The sequence below is a fragment of the Dendrobates tinctorius genome, unplaced genomic scaffold (genome assembly GCF_039654945.1).
Source record: "Dendrobates tinctorius isolate UK_male_01 unplaced genomic scaffold, ASM3965494v1 ptg000011l, whole genome shotgun sequence".
NCBI classification, from domain to species: domain Eukaryota; kingdom Metazoa; phylum Chordata; class Amphibia; order Anura; family Dendrobatidae; genus Dendrobates; species Dendrobates tinctorius.
Window position 1 is genome coordinate 73,132,237 of NW_027361679.1, and position 21,692 is coordinate 73,153,928.

General features: G+C 42.8%; 1 protein-coding gene across 4 annotated transcripts in view; it reads left to right on the forward strand.

Moving 5' to 3' along the window:
• The window catches only part of PSD3 (pleckstrin and Sec7 domain containing 3), a 662,461-nt gene that overhangs the window by 558,409 nt on the left and 82,360 nt on the right, over positions 1 to 21,692 (forward strand). For all 4 annotated transcript variants that reach the window (XM_073543269.1, XM_073543278.1, XM_073543289.1 and 1 more), the window contains one exon: positions 4,984 to 5,054. In XM_073543269.1, the coding sequence (XP_073399370.1) occupies positions 4,984 to 5,054 (71 nt within the window). The remainder of the gene's footprint in view (positions 1 to 4,983; positions 5,055 to 21,692) is intronic.

The window sequence follows — 21,692 nt, forward strand, 5'->3', positions numbered from 1 at the left end:
AAACGCTGCGAAAACGTTTAAAAATCGTGTACAGAATGCACCCCATGCATTCCTATGGCATTCCGCACATGCTGTGCTAATGCTGCGCTTTTTTCCGCGACGGAAACGCATCGCGGAAAAAATCGCAGCATGATCATTCTTTTGTGCGGAATCGCAAAGAATTGCTTACTTCCTGCATGTGGCTATGCCCACCATGCGGGAAGTTAAGCGTCTCATGTGCGGTTGGTACCCACGGTGTGGAGGAGAGGAGACTGTCCTCCAGGCCCTGGGTACCATACCCCTGTAAAAAAAAGAATAAAAAATTGGGGTATATTTACCTTCCGACGTCCCACGCTGCATTCCCGGCCTAAGCGTTCCCAGTAATGCCTTACGGCAAGGTCCTGTGATGACGTAGTCTCGCGTGACTCTAGCGGTCTCGCAGAGTCACAGGTCTCGCAAGGCATTACTGGAAACGCTGAGGCCCGGGATGGCAGCGCAGGACGTCGGAAGGTAAATATACACCGATTTTTTATTTTTTTATCATTTTTAACATTTTATCTTTTACTATTGAAGCCGCATAGGCGGCCTCAATAGTAAAAAGCTGCTCACACTTGTCAAACACTATGTTTGATGAGTGTGACCAGCATGTCAATCACTTTCCAAGCGATGCTTCAAATCGCTTGGAAAGTGCTTGAGAAAATCGCAGCAAAATCGCGAACAGAATCGTGGTGAAATCGTGCGGAAAAACTGCGCGATTTCTGGGAAGGAGTCCAGTTTTCAGTGTGCGTTTTAACACGCAACGTGGGCACATAGCCTAAAAGTCAATTACAGACCTCTGTGAAGCTGTTGCATGATGGATAAGTAAGTGTCTGCCAGTTTCTCAGCATTGAGGGCACCTTTAATCCTGGCCAAATGTCCAAATTAATTTGCTGAATCGCAGACACTCATTATTGTACAGCTCTCAAGTCTTTCATTGAACAAACTTTTTTCAAATTTTGACCCATTAGTCAAGAGCATGTGCTGCCATTTTTTAGCACCACGGTTAATAGGTTTTCGTTTATAGTTGAGTTGCTTGAATTTTTTTAAATCGAAGTAATGACTTTGTGGCTGCTATTCTTCCATAAAGACTACTTCTGGCAGACATTTTGGAGCATTTGATGATATACCTGGGCCCCAATAGATGTTTCCAGTTCCTGAGCTGATGGCACTGTTGGACATCTTCCAATTTCATTGAGAAGTAAGCTTGAGATGTATTTCAAATGCTGCACTAAGAAACATTGGGGAATCACTTAGTCTATGGTACTCAGCCTTGCAGACTAGGGGCTTTGTCAAAAGATATTTAAGAGCTCAATTTTACACCCCAGTGTTCTTTGACATCTTTTGATGGGAGAGACCTTGCTGATAATGTATAACAACCTTATATCTTATTGCTGTGCTCGTTCTGGTCATTGTATATGACCTCTGACTTAAAATTTTCTTCCACAGCCTCACCCAAATTCAGTTAGAATCTCCATTATTTATCAGTGATTTATGGGGGAGGGGAGGTGAGAACCTCTACGACCTCCATTATCCTTTTATTTCCACAACTGCAGTACCACCTCGTACACGCACGGCTCTGCTACGTCCACACTGTAAACCCCTCCTGACCCCACACATGAACTTCCCCTCATCCAGCACCATGACAACCAGCACAGCAGAGTCCTACATACACTGAGGCAACTGATCATGTGACCTCTGACTCCTTCCCTCATGTGACCTCATCACAGGTACTGTGCACACAGAATAGCCATTGCAAGCTCCTGAATGCGCGCCTTCCACCGTCTAAGCCTGCCTCAGGGACTGAGCGCGCTCCTGAATGCGCGCCTTCGCTGCCCTGATGAACTAATCAGCGTCAGGCCAATTGCAGCCTGGCAGCCAATCAAAGCACGACGATGCACAGCCAATGAGCGGCTGCAGCTCCCAGAGACTGACACTCCCCTGACACTACCACTACACAACTCACCTTCGAAATGCAAACTCACAAGCGGGCCCCTGAACACTCCAAGCCCTGTCACAGCTGAAACCGTGGTAGTTACGCCCCTGCCTGACAGGTTTTCTTAAATCTGCCTTGGACAAATAGCTTGCCCAATGCACTCCCATGGCCTCCGTATGCTTCTTTGCACATCCTGGGGGACTCAAAGCGACCCCTGCATATAACACTTGTCACTGCCTCATAAAAAATGTATACATGGAATTCAGTTATAGATAAATAGTAAATCAAATAAGTTAAAAAATTTTGTGCCTCTATTTGACTACTTTTATTATTTTGACTACTTTTGGCATTATTAATTTAGGCAGAGGAGCTGCAGATCATTCATAATTACCGTATCTAAAATCTTGGGGCTGGGCACATTGTTGTTTTGCCTTTATAATATACTAGCTGAAGAGCCCGGCGTTGCCTGGGCATAGTAACCAACTGTGGTTAGTTATAACAAATTATAATGATTATATTGCACATAAAAACATTTCACATCATATATTCAACACTACAGATTTGCAACACAAATTAACTAAACGATTACCCAAGTATTGATAATATTTTATTTTCAACTCATTCAAGAGCCTTTTGATAAACAACATGTTTGGTTTTTCCTTTCGGTGCAAAGATGAACAGATTTTTGGCAGTTCCAACTCTTGAATAGATCACGTAAAGTTGACAATGAGAAAAGCATGTAGATTGCAAATCGATCCCTACTACTTAAATCGATCCCTACTACTTTCAAGGACTGTCCCTGAGCATTGATAATGGACATTGCAAATAGCAGTTGAACTGGAAACTGGAGGCGTTTAAAATAAAACACAAATCAGATCCAATGATTCTTGGAATGAAAATGTCCTCTCCTTTTAGCACATCCTGTTTTTGAGCTGTGTATCTAACCCTATCCTGTGTGATGTCTGCAGAGCTGTGTACCTAATCCTCTACTGTGTGATACTTTCTGCTGAGCTGTGCATCTAATCCTATCGTGTGTTACTGACTGCTCAGCCATGTATCTAATCCTATCCTGTGTGATACTGACTGCTGAGCAGTGTATCTAATCCTATCCTGTGTGATACCATCTGTTGAGCCGTGAATCTAACCCTATCCTGTGTGATACTGACTGCTGAGCCGTGTACCTAATCCTATCATGTGTGTTACTGACTGCTCAGCCGTGTTTCTAATCCTATCCTGTGTGATATTGACTGCTGAGCCGTGTATCTAATCCTATCCTGTGTGATACTGTCTGCTGAGCCGTGTATCTAGTCCTATTCTGTCTGATACTGTGTGCTGAGCTGTTTATCTAATCCTCTCCTGTGTGATACTGACTGCTGAGCTGTGTATCTAATCCTCTCCTGTGTGATACTGACTGCTGAGCCGTGTATCTAATCCTCTCCTGTGTGATACTGACTGCTGAGCCGTGTATCTAATCCTATCCTGTGTGATACTGGGCTCCCCCTGCAGTCTGTGTCAGAGGGTGGTCTGTGTTGGCACGGTAATAAATTGTGTTATTTCCAGCTTTACAGAAGGACGATAACACCATAGAAATGATAAGAATAATAGGCCTCAGTTACCACAACTGTCCACAAAGAAAACTGTTGCTGATAGCAACCAACCACAGCTCATTTTTCATCTTTTAAACAGCTCTGGGACAGTGTGGCGAGTTTTGAGTGGCGACTTTTGTGTTTCGACTTTTATGTGGCGAGGTTGGTGTATGTGTGGTGAAATGTGTGCTGAGGGTGGTATATGTGTTGAAGCATGTGGTAGTGTGTGGCGCATTTTGTGTGTGTGTTCATATCTCCGTGTGTGGTGAGTATCCCATGTCAGGGCCCCACCTTAGCAACTGTATATACTCTTTGGCACCATCGCTCTCATTCTTTAAGTCCCCCTTGTTCACATCTGGCAGCTGTCAATTTGCCTCCAACACTTTTCCTTTCACTTTTTCTCCATTATGTAGATAGGGGCAAAATTGTTTGGTGAATTGGAACGCGCAGGGTTAAAATTTCGCCTCACATCATAGCCTATGACGCTCTCGGGGTCCAGACGTGTGACTGTGCAAAATTTTGTGGCTGTAGCTGCGACGGTGCAGATGCCAATCCCGGACATACACACATACACACAAACACACATTGAGCTTTATATATTAGATATAACAGAGTAACTCGCCCTTTTCTGAATTAAGTAAATTGAGTTTGCTAAATATATTCCATTTATTTTTTTCCAGTTCTTTTAATTTAATCCTCATTGTTCAATTTCCAGTACTACCTTATAGCTCATACAAAATGAATTGCATTATTTCCATGGGTGACCTATTTTAACCCACTGTCAAGGATCCAGTAATGCATCTCGGAATTTGGACAGCTGTGTGGTCTATGATATAATAATCCAATCTCGTGTCATTTAAAGCTAGGCTGTTTGTCATTACAAAGGGCTGTAGATGTGCCAAGAATTTCCTTTAATCTGGAGAACTGCTTAGATAACATCAAAGTATGCTGGAAGCTATGAAGTTGATGTGTTGGCTTATTATGAGGTGTGGTAGTCGGTAACCTGTTGTCTCAGTAAGCAAGTGTCAAAGTTAAATGGAGACATTTAATCAGATGTGAAAGGCTGCCTAGCCTGTGGAAACCATGCTTTTATATTTCCTACTTCAAAATCCCCACACTGTACAGTGGAAGTGTTTTCCTGAACGAGTTCAGATCTTCTTACGGGAAATATTAACCTTCTTCAGGATACTAGAGGCTTAGGCCACAGTGTATTCTGTTTTTGCCCAAAGTCTGGCAATTTTACCAGTACATAGAAATAATATTTTATTAGGAATATCCCTAAACATCTTAACATTAGACATAAATTATTGTTTCTGTACTGTATTAAATAATGTTTCATGTGTGTTTATCTGTATGATTCTGGTTGGAAAGTAACTTGAAATACACTATTAGCCTATAGGTTTCTATGACACGGTTATCTGAAGATCTTTTTCTTTTGTTTTACAGCTCCAAGAGGAAAACGAGGATGGAAAACATTCTACGCTATTCTGAAGGGAACGGTCCTATACTTGCAAAAGGTATAAATTCATACAACTAATTGTTGCTGGTGTATGGTGTAATATTTCAGATTATATGTGTATGTATATAAAGTACAAGTGTATCTTAAAGGAAAACTGTCAGCTGATTCATACCACCCAAACCTTGGGCAACGTCAATCAGAGCTTGGATGCCCGATTGCAACCAGTGGTTTGAATATCCGCACACCACTCTAGTTGTACACAGCTAGAGACTTGTCAATTAACTCGAGTGGTGCTAGGAAAAGCCAGCCAAAGGTGGCAGCGGACAAAATTTAATCTCCGGCATTGTCCCTTGGCTGTCTGGTCATTTTCTCTGAAACACTGGCAATTGTGCAGCAAGGCGCTAGTTCATTTTGCCTGTGGTTAGGGAAGCATGGATCAGCTGATGGATTCCCTTTAAGGGGATATTCTAATATAATCCTTGCTCCCGTTCTTTGGAATTTGCAGGATCACTTCCAGCAGTAAGTAAATTGTAACCTTGATTGTGTAATTGCAGATGACAAAAGTCATTTCCAGTCATTCATGTGATGATCAGAAGGGTGTGTGGTTCTTTACACCTGTGACAACTAACTGTAAAATAGAAATATTTAGGGTCCGAATCATCCTTGATTTTTTTGTCTAATTTGGTGGACTTTGCTCCGGTTTCATGTATGAGCCATATTCATCATTTAATTTGTGGATGTCACACAAATGCCATATGGATCTCAAAAATACACGTACAGATTGCATACAGATAACACTATAGTTGAAAAATACATTTTTGGGGGGATGAAAAATGGACAACTTAGCCTGAAGGTGTGATTTTATTTTATGTGCTTGTTATACTGTCAGGTTGGACAGACTCTCTTGTACTTGTTTATTAGAAAATTTCAAAACTTCTCCAGTCCTAAATTATGAAACCTCAATACTCTTTCATGCAGATCATCCATAACTTGAATGATAAGCTGCTCTTTCCCCAAAAAACAATACTTTACACAGTTAGGACATTCTAAAAGTGAAATATATGATTCCCATACTGCTAAGATATTGTTGCCTTGCTCTCCAAAGAGTTTGTTAGAATTATTTTTTTTCATAATTTCCATTTTTACTTCTAGAAAAAAATAGGTTAGAGAAAAATTTACAGAGAATGAAGTAATGATTTAATTGTGTCCCTCTTTAACGAAATGCAATATGGAAATCTGCCTGTTGTAAATCACTTGGCTAAAATGTCTCTCCTCACACCATGATGATAGGTCATTATCTTCTGTTTTTCAGTGGTTAATATAAAAAGGACTCATCAACTTTGACTCTTTGCTCCTTTCTAATGAATAGGCAATGAATGATGTCCTGTGCATTAATTGGCCTAATGTATTCTATTGTCTTGAATTGCTATGCCATCAGAATTGAATTAGAACTCTGGAGTGAAGACCATTGATTTAATGCCGAGTGTCCTGTGTTTAAACAATGTCTCTATTCATTTCCCTTGGTATCCCAGATTGTAACAACGCTGCTGATCTGCAGAACATCCTTTGCTTGCAGTTCTTATCAGAATTAATCATTTAATTAAAACTCCTGAATAATAGATTTTGGAATTGTTGTAACGCCACATTTTGTTTTTCATCATTCATCTCTTGAAGTCAGTAATTTATTAAATAATACTGACAGCCGAAGTAATCCTTGCTGCACCTAGATGGATCAGACAAGGCCATTATTAATGTTTTACCACACTTGGATAGATTCCTTTGGAAAGGATAATAATCTTTATAATAATCTTTATTTTTATATAGCGCTAACAAATTCCGCAGCGCTTTACAGTTTGCACACATCATCGTCACTGTCCCCGATGGGGCTCACAATCTAAATTCCCTATCAGTATGTCTTTGGAATGTGGGAGGAAACCGGAGTGCCCGGAGGAAACCCACGCAAACATGGGGAGAACATACAAACTCCTTGCAGATGTTGTCCTTGGTGGGATGAAGTAGAAATAGAGTCAATGAAAGCATGAAGTAAATGAATGCATAGCTGTGATCAATAGTTTTATGCAGCCGCAACCTCCTGTCCATGATTTGATATATAATCCTTAAGGCCCCCATACACATTAAACTAGTTGGCGGAAGCCACAAATATCAACTAATTTGGCCGACGGTCTAATGTGTATGGGGACATTGGCCAACTGATTGTCTCAAGAGATGTCAATCACGCATGTCCCATTTTGGACTGCAAATCGCAGTCCTCCGGTGTATAGGAGTGTCTGCTGAGATGGCTGATGGCCGAATAATCGGATGAAGCATTGTTCTGCTGACAGCCATTTCATTTGTAAGGCTAGTCTTAGTTTTGCGTGGATAAACCAGTTTAAGAAATTGTAGACCAAGTGTGAAAGTAATTCATATTTGTGTCCAAGGTCTTTTGTATTAGGGAGAGAATTGTGCTACCTTTGCTCACTCCTGGACTCAGTAGCATAACAATTGTAGGTTCTCGAGCTTAGGGTGGTCCAAAAGGACTTTTAACCTTTACAGGCATTATCATAGCTGTCCCCATTGGGGCTCACAGTCTAGATTATCAGGATATCTTTGGAGTGTGTGAGGAAACCGGAGAACTTGGAGGAAACCCACAAAAGCAGGGAGAACATACAAACTCCTTGCAGATGTTGTCCTTGGTGGAATTTGAACCCAGGACCCCAGTCCTGCAAAGCAACAATGCTAACCACTGTGCCACCATGCTACCGACCTGCATGCTTTTGACATTTTCTGATTGCAGTCTGTATCCTCTGTGTTCTCCTTATAATTCCTTTTATAACAGTACAATAACCTGATAAAATTAGCCCTCACCTCTGCTAAACAGACCTATTTCATAAACCTTGTATATTCATTATTCCACAGTCCAAAACAACTGTTCAGTACAATTAAAGGGAACCTGTCACCCCTCCCAGGGCGTTTTTCAGTTAAAGAGCCACCTTCAGCAGCAATAAGGCTGCATTCTGTGAAGGTGGCTCTTCTTTTTCTGACCACTAGTAACGCTGAAATATCAACTTTTATAACTAGCTCCTTATATCTTTAATGTGTCCAATAGGTATGGTGTGTCCCCCACCATCCGTCCATCATGATGCCCCTGTGCATCGCTGCCTCCTCCTGTTTTGAATGCCGGCGCCTGCGCTGTGACAAGAGTTCTCGGGCATGCGCAGTGCGCGCTGCCCAAGAACCAACATCAGGCTATTGCGCCTGGTGCAATAGCCTGATGTCGGTTCTCGGGCAGCGCGCACTGCGCATGCCCGAGAACTCTTGTCACAGCGCAGGCGCCGGCATTCAAAACAGGAGGATGCAGCGACGCACAGGGACATCATGATGGACAGATGGTGGGCGGCGCCGAGACACCGGAAAGGCATGATGGATGGATGGTAGGCGGCTGATATAGGGGGACACACCATACCTATGGGACACATTACAGGTATGAGGAGCTAGTTATAAAAGTCGATATTTCAGCGTTACTAGGGAGTCAGAAAAAGAAGAGCCACCTTCACAGAATGCAATTTTAGTGCTGCTGAAGGTGGCTCTTTAACTGAAAAACACCCTGGGGGGGGGGGGACAGGTTCCCTTTAACTCTCCTCCGCCCACCACTGCCACCTCCAACTCCCCTCATCTCTGCCGAGGACTTTGCCACCTACTTCAAAAATAAGATCGACCAAACAAGGCAAACCTTTACTGTTTCACCACCCCAACCACTCCACATACCAGACCTCTGCCCTTCCCTAATAACCTCCCTCTCCAACATCACTGAAGGAGAGCTTACTCATCTCCTTTCCAAATCACGCCTCACCACCTGTGCACTTGACCCCATCCCTTCCCACCTGCTCCCCAACCTCACTAACACGCTCATTCCAGCCCTAACCCATCTCTTCAACCTATCTCTATGTTCTGGTACCCTCCCCTCTGCCTTCAAACATGCTACCTTCACACCCATCCTCAAAAAAACAAACCTTGACCCAACTGCTATGCCCAGCTATCGCCCCATATCACTGCTCCCGTTAGCTTCCAAATTCCTTGCGCAGCATGTCCATGCTCAACTTTCCTCCCACCTCTCATCTAACTCTCTCCTTGACGACCTCCAATCTGGCTTCCGCCCCCACCACTCCACTGAAACTGCCCTTACCAAAATTACTAGTGACTTACTCACAGCCAAAGCTAACAGACAGTTCTCCATCCTCCTTCTCAACCTGTCCTCTGCCTTTGTCACAGTCGACCACTGCTACAGATTCTTTCTTCCCTTGGCATCAAAGACCTTGCCCTGTCCTGGATCGCCTCATACCTTTCCGCCGCACATTTAGCGTTTCCCACTCCCAAACCACCTCCTCATCCCGCCCTTTCTCTGTTGGAGTCCCCCAAGGCTCTGTCCTGGGGCCCCTACTTTTTTCCATCTATACCCTTGGCCTAGGACAACTCATAATGTCCCATGGCTTCCAATACCACCTGTATGCAGTCGACACTCAGATCTACCGCTCTGGCCCAGATATTACCTCTCTGCTGTCCAGGATTCCTGAGTGTCTATCAGCCATATCCTCCTTCATCACCTCTCGCTTCGTAAAACTCAATGTAGACAAAACCGAACTCATCATCTTTCCTCCATCCCACGTATCTTACCTACCCGATCTATCTATTATGGTAAACGGCATCACACTCTCTCCTGCACCAGAAATCCACTGCCTCGGAGTAACTCTCGACTCTGCCCTGTCCTTCAAGCCACACGTCCAAACTCTTGCCACCTCCTGTCGCCTCCACAACCTGTCCCCTCCCTATATCTCTGAACGTAATCTTCGATCCTCCCAAGACCTCCTACTATCCTCCACACTTACTCGTTCCTCACACAACTGCCCCCAAGATCTCTCCTGAATATCTCCAATCCTCTGGAATACCATGCCTCACACGTCTGATTATCCACCACCCTCGGATCTTTCAAATGGAACCTGAAAACCCATCTCTTCAGGAAAGCTTACAGGCTGCAATAACCATTCTGCCACCTCAACACCACCATAACTACTACATCCCCGACCTTCTGTCACTTCCCCATTATCCCGTAGCATTTTAGTCCGCAAGGACAGGGTTCTCTCTCCTCTGTACCAGTCTGTCGTTGTAAATTTGTTTACTGTAACCAATATGTATAACTTTGTATGTAACCCCTTCTCATGTACAGCACCATGGAATTAATGGTGCTATATAAATAAATGATAATAATACCGTATTCATTGACTTGAACTTCTTTACCATGCCACTATGTGCACCACTAAATAAAGAACAGTATTCCTGTACCTGCTCTTAATAAGGACTGAGACTATTTGCCCAATGAAGCAGACAGGCAAGTAGCCCTCTTGGATGCTGCACAGGTAACACCATCATTAGCCACAGCACTTCCATCACTGGCCCCTACCTGTATGTCTTTAGAGCATGGGTGACAGCCCACCTGAGCACAGGGAGAACATACAAACTCCTTGCAGATGTCATCCATGGTGGGATTTGAACCCTGGACTCCCATGCTGCAAAGCACCAGTGCTTTCCACTAAGCCACTGTGCTGCCCTGTCTAGTATTCCTGTACCGTTGCTTTGTACTTTCTTAACTAGACTTCTCTCTTTTTAAAACATTCATGAGCTGTATAAAGTTGAGATATAGCTGTTTCTGTCAATTGAAGCGTTCTTCCAGAATGGCAGTAAAAGCTGGAGAACATCCTGACAGCGGCAGTAGATCATCATGTAGCGGCATCGTTTTGCATGAGCTTTTCTGTTGGAAGCAGTGAATCCATGTCAAATTAAACAATGTGATGGTGGTGTGCGAACTGCAACCCTCTGAATTTTATGAGACTTCTACTGACAATATACCCTCTTGAATTAAATGTCTGTCACAACAGTTTTATGGGTGGGCAGTAATTAGCACACTGTCGACGTAGATACTGATTTGTAACTGGGTCCTTAATTCCTCTTTTTTCAAAATCTCAAAATTCAATATTGTGTTCGAGAGTGAATCAAAACTTTTCCGGACTCTGTAGAATTTATTTTAATCGGCTTTCAGGAAAGATAAATACATAATTTTTCAACAATAGTCTTTCTGATTTTCAGTACACTTTGCCGGTCAACAAGCTTTCATAGTTCGTCATTAAAAAATATTTTAGGCAGAGCTGCGAGCCACGAATACACCACTTTCTTCACATCTTCATCAGATGTGAATCTTCATCTTCACAGCCTCTTGATAGTCCTATCTGACAAGATCAGGGCTATAAGGAGTATGCTTTCAATGTTGTGATGACTTACTCAGCTGTGAACGTGGATGGGTGTTCTGCTCCTTCTTCATGGCTGACACCTGCACAACCTTCCTTGAACTTCTCTATCCAGTCATACACACTTTTTCGTAATAAAAATTGTTTCCCCATACTGTGTACTAAGCCTTCAGCACCAAATGCACCCTCGTTATTTCTCCAAGTAGGCTGTAGCTTTCAGTCATGAGACATGTCGACGTGGCCTTAGTAGTGAGCGGCAGCTGTAATTACGCCCCAGCAGTTTGATTGACAGCTCACTCTGCATAGATACGCTAATAAACCAAACTGTCAATCAAAGTGCCTGGCAAGCTTACAGTTATCACTCGCTGTGTAGTGAACGGTGACTGTAGCCACTCCTGGCACGCTTCTATGACTGAAAGCCAGCCGCTCCCTGGAGTAACAAAGTTAGTAGCAACGCTTTGAGTAAGGTGGTCGGACAACAGTGCAGATTGACCCTATATCTGCAGGTTAATAGCATTTAGGTACGTGACAGGTTTCCTTTAATGGTAGGACTGTTGGCTACTGTAAAGGCCCCGTCTCACATAGCGAGACCCCCCGCTGGATATCGCTGATTGTGCTCGAATGTCCTGAGCCATTTTTTCATCGTCAGCATCCCACTGGCCAACATGCATCGCTGTGTTTGACGCCAACGAGCGACCTCGTTGGTGATGCAGAACTCAGGGACGCAGGTTGGACTCGTTCAGAATAGCTGCTGTGTGTCAATGCACCAGCGATCCTTACCAGGTCGTATCGTTGTCGGGATCGCTGGTGCGTCGTTGAAGAGATCTGCCTGCTTAGCAGCTTACTAGTGAGCATGTAGCGACGCACCAGCGATCCCTACCAAGTCGTATCGTTGTCGGGATTGCTGGAGCGTCGCTATGTGAAACGGGACCCTTAGTAAACTTTGCTTATCTAAAAAAGAAAATATCCAGCATATGTTTTGTTTCTCCTTCTAGCTGAACATAAAGCAAATGTGAAATATTAGATTTTTGTCAGATGTCAGTGTGACCTTTGAATAACGCTTTGAATAAAGCACATGGTGAATTTGTGGGTTTTTCAACAGCATATTCTTTCTATTTCAATGCATTGAAAACGAACATACTTCATGATTGTTGACATTTCCCATACAAGGTTGCTGTAATTATTTTAGTAAGGACAAAACACTAATCTTTTGCTGTAATTTTGATTGTGAACTTGCAACAATTACTACATTAGCACCACTAATTTGTCATGGATTGAAAGGGGTTGCCCACCACTGTTCCTGCGATGTTAGTACTGTGTCACCCAGTATGCATATAGCATTATGTCACAAAACTGCTACAGCCCAATATTGAAGGAACGGTGCCACTCAGAGGTAAGAATCAAGTGCTTTTATTGTATGATGATCACTGGAGCAATTAAAGGGGTTGTGCCACGAACAAAAGTACATTTTGATCAACAGATCTTGGAATAAAAATAAAGACCACAATTGGATGTGTTTAAAAATAATGTTTCTGTGCTGAGATAATCTTACAAATGTGGCCCTGCTGTGTACCGTGTAATGGCCGTGTCTGACCGTACAGGGACATGCTCTGATCACACCACAGCTCCTGGGCAGGGGGGGAGCAAAAGAGAATACACACAGGACAGCACGGGATCACAGCTGGTTATTTCTTTGAAGTAATATATTGTTTAAAAATAGGCAGTGAAATGTTTTACGTCACAAAAAGAATCAGCTGTGATTCCGTGCTGTCCTGTCTGTATACTCTCTTTTCCTCTCCCCACTGTGCCCAGGAAATGTGGCATGATCAGACCATGTTCCTGCACAGTCATACACGGCCATTACACAGTACACAGCAGGGCCACATTTATAAGATTAGCTCAGCACAGGAATATTTTTTTTAAAACACATCCAATTGTGGAGTTTATTTTTGTTCAAAGATCTGTTGATTGAAAAATATTCTTTTGTTTATGACCCAACACATTTAAGAAGTAGTTTCCAGTTGTGGTCTTAGTTGTACCTGAAAACTGACAATACTTTTAGATGTGTAGCATTTAGAGGCTATGATCACCGTTTGCATAATTTTTGTCACAATGCATGTATGATGTGAGAAACAAATTCCGGAATTGCTTTTAACTAAGAATTTTAACAATTTGTACAATACATTGCGAGTGCACAATGACGTTCAGTCCTGACAGCCGGGCTCCCTGTCGGCTTAGTTTTCTGCCTCTCGTGTCTTTTCCTTACTCTCATTTTTGATCATGTTATATCAAATCAAAATTGACCCTAGATTCATCATCAGGGGAAGACAGAAGGGGCCGGAGGCTGAACCAACAGGGAACCTGGCCCGGTATTGAGAATAAACTGTGAGCAGCTTGAAATGTTTTATGAAACAGTAAAATATTTTTAATGCAAACCAATTTCAGAAAATTAATATTTTTTTCACATTATATATACAATGTGTTAAAAATATTGAAATGTGAATAGACATGTGGGCCCTCATTTATCAAATACATTTTACCGTAATGCAGCTGTAAAGCTTGTGGAAATGTCCCCACATTTTTGCACAAAAATGTTTCAAATTTTTATATTTTTCTACCAGCCTTGGCCAACTCCAACAACTTTTAGAAAAGTGTCAGAGTGAAACAGGTCATAGGGAAGCCCACCCAACATATTCATCTTAATTTATGCCACAAAGGTGAAATGCATGTCAATTTACATGACTTTGCATGATTTGTACTTGTACAAAAGTGTGTTGCCTCAGTGAAAGGGGGTATGAATTAATAGGAAGTAGCACAGCCTAAATTGTGACACAGTGTTCCAAAAAATTAGCTAAAATTGTGGCCAAGTAGTGTAAATTTATGCTAGACAGTCCAAAGATGTGCCAGGATAAGACTTTGCCCACAAACAGCAACCTTGTACGCCTTCAGAGTCCTCCTGGATGGAGAAAGAAAAATGTTGTGAAGAAGAAACGGAGAGTGGTGGTCATGGGAGATTCCCTGTTGAGAGGAACAGAGGCCGCTATCTGCAGACCGGATATAACTACAAGAGAAATGTGCTGTCTTCCAGGTGCAAAAATTAAAGATGTGTCTGACAGGATATCAGGACTCTTCAGATCTACAGATGACTAGCCATTCCTGCTACTACATGTGGGGACAAATGAGACCGCAAGAAACGACCTGGAAACCATCTGCAGAGACTTTGAAAACTTAGGCAAGAAAGTGAAAGAACTGGGAGCGCAGGTGGTCTTCTCTTCCATCCTCCCAGTGGATGGCCATGGAACAAGGAGGTGGAATAAGATTCTGCAGGTGAACAACTGGCTACGTCGATGGTGCCGTCAGCAACGATTTGGATTTCTGGATCACGGAGTGAGGTACCTTTACGATGGACTACTTGCTAGAGATGGGGTGCACCTTACGAAGACTGGAAAACATGTATTTGGAAGTCGTCTTGCTACACTTGTAAGGAGAGCTTTAAACTAGAACAACATGGGAAGGGAAGCAAAAGATTAGAAAAAGCCATACACCTGACAAATGCTATTGAGAACTCTGCTATTAGAAGTGGAAAGGAAGAACAGGAAGAACAAAGACAAAAGAATCTAATTAATAAAAATATTGGAGAAAGAGAAACCAATCACAAACTAAAATGTTTCTATACTAATGCACAAAGCATGGGCAACAAACAAGGAGAATTGGAACTACTAACGCAGGAAAAGAAATATGATGTCATTGGAATCACTGAAACTTGGTGGGACAATACACATGATTGGAATACAAGACTAGAAGGATACAACTTATTTGCAAGAAACAGACTTGATAAACGAGGAGGAGGTGTCGCATTGTATGTTAGAAACGCGTATATCTGCACAGAGATTGAAGCTTCAGAGACTGGGAGTTCTGTGGAAACTGTGTAAGAATACAAGGACAGAACAATGGAAAGGACACCATTGTAGGCATTTACTACAGGCCACCTGTGCAAGCTGAAGATATGGATGAACTCTTTATGCATCAAATGGCCAAGTTCTCCCAAAAATATGACATGGTTGTCATGGGAGATTTCAACTATCCAGACATTTGTTGGGAATCTCTCTCAGGCAAAACTAACAGGTCAAGGAAATTCTTATCCTCTCTTGCTGACAACTTTATCTTTCAAAAGGTAGGGGAGAAAACAAGGGGAACTGCTACCTTGGATCTAATCCTTATAAACAGGGAGGAAATGGTTGAGGAGGTAAAAGTGGCTGGGACCCTAGGAGGCAGCGACCATGCTATTTTAGAATTTTGGATAACTAGAGGAGGAAGACCTGTGAAGACTCAGACGTCAAGGTTAGATTTCAGAAAGGCAGATTTTAAGGGATTCAGAAAGAGAATTGGAGGGATCCAATGGCTGGATATCCTTAAAGACAAAAATGTCCAGGAAGGATGGGAAATCTTGAAAAATGAAATTCTCAAAGCACAATTGGTAACAATTCCGAAAAGAGGGAAGAATAGGAAGCATTTAAGGAAGCCAGGATGGATGAACACAGAACTTAAGCACATGCTAAAAAGGAAGAAAAAAATGTTTATAAAATGGAAAGAGGGAGGCATATCTAAAGAAGAATATAATGCTGTCTGTAGAACCTGCAGGGCACAAATCAGATTATCTAAAGCTGACAATGAATTGAGGCTTGCAAGAGATGTCAAAAGCAATAATAAAGGATTTTGGGAATATGTCAAAAGTAAAAGAAAAGTCAAAGATGCTATAGGATTTTTACAGGATGAAAATGATGAAATGGTAAGACAGGATGTTGAGAAGGCCGAACTTTTAAATTCCTATTTTGCATCTGTTTTCTCTCAGAAAGGAAATGTGACATCAACTGTTCTTCACTGTCCTATTAAGGGAATAGAAGAATCCAGGATATCTATAAACAGAAAGATAGTGAGGAAACACTTAGCTAACCTAAATGAATTCAAGTCTCCAGGTCCAGATGAATTACACCCCAGAGTACTGAAGGAGATAGCAGAAGACATTTTTGAACCCCTCTCCATAATCTTTGAAAATTCTTGGAGAACAGGAGAAGTGCCAGAAGACTGGAGAAGAGCAAATGTTGTTCCTATCTTCAAAAAGGGGAAGAAGGTGGACCCAGGCAACTATAGGCCGGTGAGTCTGACTTCTATACCAGGAAAGATCTTTGAACAAATTATTAAACAACATGTATGTCAGTACCTGGATAAGAATGAAGTGATTAAACAGAGTCAGCATGGGTTTTTAACTAATAAGTCATGTCAGACTAACTTAATTTCCTTCTATGACGGAATCACTGATTGGGTGGATCAAGGAAATGCTGTAGATATAGTATATCTTGACTTCAGCAAAGCATTTGACAAAGTATCTCATACAATCCTTATTGAAAAAATGACTAAGTATGGAATGGACAAGGCAACTGTTAGGTGGATTCATAACTGGCTTAGTGATCGGACCCAAAGAGTGGTCGTAAATGGCTGCACATCCAGTTGGAAGAATGTCTCAAGTGGGGTACCACAGAGCTCTGTCCTGGGCCCTGTATTGTTCAACATCTTTATCAATGATTTAGATGAAGGAATTGAGGGTAAACTGATTAAATTTGCTGATGACACAAAGCTAGGAGGGATAGCTAATACTAGAGAAGAGAGAGAGAGGATTCAAAAAGATATAAATAAACTGGAGAAGTGGGCAGCAACTAACAGAATGGTTTTTAACAGGGAAAAATGCAAAGTACTACATCTGGGCAATAAAAATGAAAAAAGCATATACAGAATGGGAGGAATAGGCCTAAGCAACAGCACATGTGAAAAGACTTGGGTATACTAATAGATCACAAACTGAATATGAGTCAACAGTGTGATGCAGCAGCAAAAAAAGCAAATGCAATTCTAGGATGTATTAACAGAAGCATACAGTCTAGATCACGTGAAGTCATTATTTCCCTCTACTCCTCTTTGGTCAGACCTCATCTGGAATATTGTGATCTGGAATATTGTGTCCAGTTTTGGCACCACATTTTAAAAAAGACATCAACAAACTGGAGCAAGTTCAGAAAAGAGCAACCAGAATGGTGACCGGTCTGCAAACCCTGTCTTATGAGGAAAGGTTGCAGGATTTGGGATTGTTTAGTTTGCAAAAGAGAAGACTGAGAGGAGACTTAATAGCTGTCTACAAATATCTCAAGGGCTGTCACATTGTAGAAGGATCATCTTTATTCTCATTTGCACAAGGAAAGACTAGAAGCAATGGGATGAAACTGAATGGGAGGAGACACAGATTAGATATTAGAAAAAACTTTGACAGTTAGAGTGATCAATGAGTGGAACAAGCTGCCAGGAGAAGTGGTGAGTTCTCCTTCAATGGATGTCTTCAAACAGAGGCTGGACAGACATCTGACTGGGATGATTTAGCGAATCCTGCTTTGAGCAGGGGGTTGGACCAGATGGCCCAGGAGGTCCCTTCCAACTCTACGATTCTATGATTCTATGAACCACACAGTAAATCTGGTACATTTAAGACAGTCTAGTCTAAGTTTTCACTGTCTAAGAAATATTATTAATACATATGCTTCATTGAGTTAATTCGGTTAGCACTGTTGCGTCCTGAGTATAAATCCAACCAAGGACAACATCTAAAACCAGTTTGTATGATCTCCCTGTGTTTGTGAGGGTTTCCTCCGGATGCTCTGATTTCCTCCCACACTCCAAAGTCGTACTGTTATAAGTGAGATTGTGAGCCTCAGTGGGGAAAGTGATGACATCTGTAAAGAGCTGGAGAATATGTTGGCGCTATATAAATTAGAAAAATAAATAAAATAATAAATAAAAAAAATAAATATGGGCCTAAGGGTCCCGTTTCACTTAGCGACGCACCAGCGATCCCGACAACGATACGACCTGGTAAAGATAGCTGGTGCGTTGCTAAATGGTCACTAGTAAGCTGCCAAACAGGCAGATCTCTTCATCGACGCAGCAGCCATCCAGCGATCCTCGGCCGGTTGTTGGTACCTTGTTACACAGCAGCTTTCCTGAACGATCCCAGCCTGCGTCCCTGAGTTCTGCATCGCCAGCGAGGTCGCTCGTCGGGTCAAGCACAGCAATGCATGCTGGCCAGCGGGACACCGATGATGAAAAAATGGCCCAGGACATTCGAGCACGATCAGTAATATCCAGCGGGGGGGCGGTCGCCGCTGCGTGTCACATGTAACTGTTGCGTCACAAAATCGGTGACGCTTCAGCGATCTCGCTATGTGAGACAGGGGCTTTACACCATGTTAGATATTACTATTTTATGTTTTCCCCTAATTAGTCTTGTACAGCCCTGCAGTTTGCATTTCTAATTAGTGGTACTTTTGTCCCCAAATTCCTACTGCAAATTCTCTGTTTATTCCTATATTATGCGGCTGTTACAGCAAACTTGTGTCCTTTTATTATAAAACTCTGTAATTCACACTGCGGAGTTTTCAGTAAATTTTAAAGGAAGTAACATCACACCACTATTCCCTGCCTCCTGTTTGTTGTAAATGACATGGGGGAAGAAAGAGAAAGAGGTGTGAACCTTGGGATCATAAGAGACTCTGCCATTTCTGTTATCTGCAAATGCTTCATGCAAAGAACCTAGTCACTAGTGTATTCAATGAAATACAGTAATGCTGAGTGCAGAGAGTCTAGTTTATTCTTATCAACTGCAAGGAAGCTCTGTGTAAAGTATCCATGTATTGCTATCAAATGCAGAGATGCAGTGTGCAGAGAGTCCAGGAATTCCAGTTTTAAATTTTGCTTCCTGTCTTATTCTTGTGATAGAAATGACGTGGAAGTGCAATAAGGACTGCGCTTGCTTCTGGTAGAGTAAAGGGTTCTTTATTCAGCCAACGCGTTTCCTGAGCCTGCTGGCTCACTTCATCAGGGCAGATACCCAGCAGGCTCAGGAAACGCGTTGGCTGAATAAAGAACCCTTTACTCTACCAGAAGCAAGCGCAGTCCTTATTGCACTTCCACGTCATTTCTGCAATTCTGTCCTAGGACCCTGTGCAGACTTGCTGCTGCTTCTTTAGCGTTCATGGGTGTTGTGACTTCCTCACAACCCCAATAGGTGAGCACCTTCCTTACTGTTCCACAATTTTAATTGTTTTATACGGATTTCACACAGTGGATGCGCCCTGTATCTCTCCTTTTATTCTTGTGATAGGCGTCTTCGTGTCAGCTGTTTCAAGCAGATTCAAAGGAGAAAATTGAAACCAGCATCCTATAGAATAAACTTGAGATGCTACCCACATAACTATCAAATAGTATACACAGGGTGATCCAATTTTATTATCTACACCTAAATATTTAAGGACTTGCTTATTCTATGAACGAACCAGTTAGATAAGGTCAAATGTCAAAAGCTCTCTAAATATGCAGGGGCATACCTAGGAACACAGAGGGGGCGGAGCTATCCAGCAATGTGAGAGGAAGCTGGACCCAGGATCTCCGGTCAATTTATCCTCTTACCATCTATTATCCTGAGCCCTGAGGGGTCTGGACGGTCTCATAGTCTTCCCCTGGGACCCGCGGTGCTGACATGGGGTGATCAGGAGGTGAACGGCAGTGACCTCCGACATTATGAGGAAGACGCGGCTGGGGAGAGGTGAGGAGAGAGGAATTCAAGATGGCGCCACACTGCAGCGTGGGCTGACAGCCGGGAGACGTGCGGAGGAGAGGAGGAGGGAGACAGCTGCAAGGCTGCAGAAATATGCGCGATCCCCCACCACTGGCTCTCCTACACACTGCCAGCAGGTAAAGGCTGGATTAGAGAGATGCAGGACAGATGGAGGTGGATGGCTCTCAGGAGTCGCAGGGGACGTCATAGAGTCTCAGGTTGGGGAGCAGATGCAGGACCCTGTGCTCATGGCCACTGTGGAACGGGCTGATAATCCTCCCACCCTCACTGATGTCTGAATGCTGTATCAAGGTGGAACACAGCTCTGGCCCTGCAGATAAAAGACATTAAAGATGAGCTGAGGAATGTGAGGCAGGACATTAGATCCCTAAATGACAGAACTACTGAGCTGGAGGAGAGACAGAGTGAGGTGGAAGATGTTTTATGGCCTGTCAGAACACGAGTTGAACAATACGGCAAAGTAATAGAAGCAATCAGAGCCAAGCAGGATGACTTGGAAAATCGGATGCGCCGCAATAATGTGCGTATAGTGGGGGTCCCAGAAAAGGCAGAAGGAAATAGAGCTGTGGAATATTTTGAGGATTGGATTCGCAAATAGTTTGGGAATAATGTGGTGTCCCCATTGTTTGCAATAGAAAGAACCCATAAGGTCCCCACTAAACCTCAGCTGCACTAAACCTCAGCTGCCTGGGGCACAGCCATGCACTGTCTTGATCCGAATCCTTCATTACATGGATAGAGACGCCATCCTGAGGGAGGCTAGAGATAACACTGACCTAACAATAAATGGGCAACAAATTTCTTTGTATCCGGATTTCTCCATTGAAGTTCAAAATAAGAGACGGCAATTTCAAGATGTTAAACGCCGGCTGCGATCCTTAAAGGTGCCTTACTCAATGCTGTACCCGGCCAAGCTGCGAGTGGCTGCTATGGAAGCTACCCGTTTCTTTGAATCCCCAAGGGATGTACGGGATTGGCTGGATAAGAATGAGAAAACATTACATAATTTGGTGTCTTGAGTCTGTTTATCCTCGGTGCCTGAACTACTTCATGATAATGGATCTGCACTAAATGCCTTCTGGGGGGTCTATTTGAGATGCCTCCCTCTGGATTAAGTGATAGAACTCCCCTTCTCCCCTGTTGTACACTTTAACTCCGCTCTGGTGGTACACGCGGGCTACAGAGTTACATTTTTGATGGTCTCTTAGTCTACTTTCAGCGATCTCGCTATGTGAGACGGGGGCTTTACACCATATTAGATATTACTATTTTATGTTTTCCCCTAATTAGTCTTGTAGAGGCCTGCAGTTTACATCTCTAATTAGTGGTACTTTTGTCCCCAAATTCCTACTGCAAATTCTCCGTTTATTCCTATATTATGTGGCTTTTACAGCAAACTTGTGTCCTTTTATTATAAAACTCTGTAATTCACACTGCGGAGTTTTCAGTAAATTTTAAAGGAAGTAACGTCACACCACTATTCCCTGCCTCCTGTTCGTTGTAAATGACATGGGGGGAGAAAGAGGTGTGAACCTTGGGATCATAAGAGACACTAAGTGATCAGCCCAACATAAGCTTCAAAAGCTGCAGATAAGCGATACTTCCGGCGGCAGGTCTATTTAGGGGAGAGGGAGGGAACTGGACATCTACTAGCTACCCTAATCAAGATTCAGTCTGGCTCTGCAATGGTAGCAAAGATAAAAAAACAAAAACGGGGAAT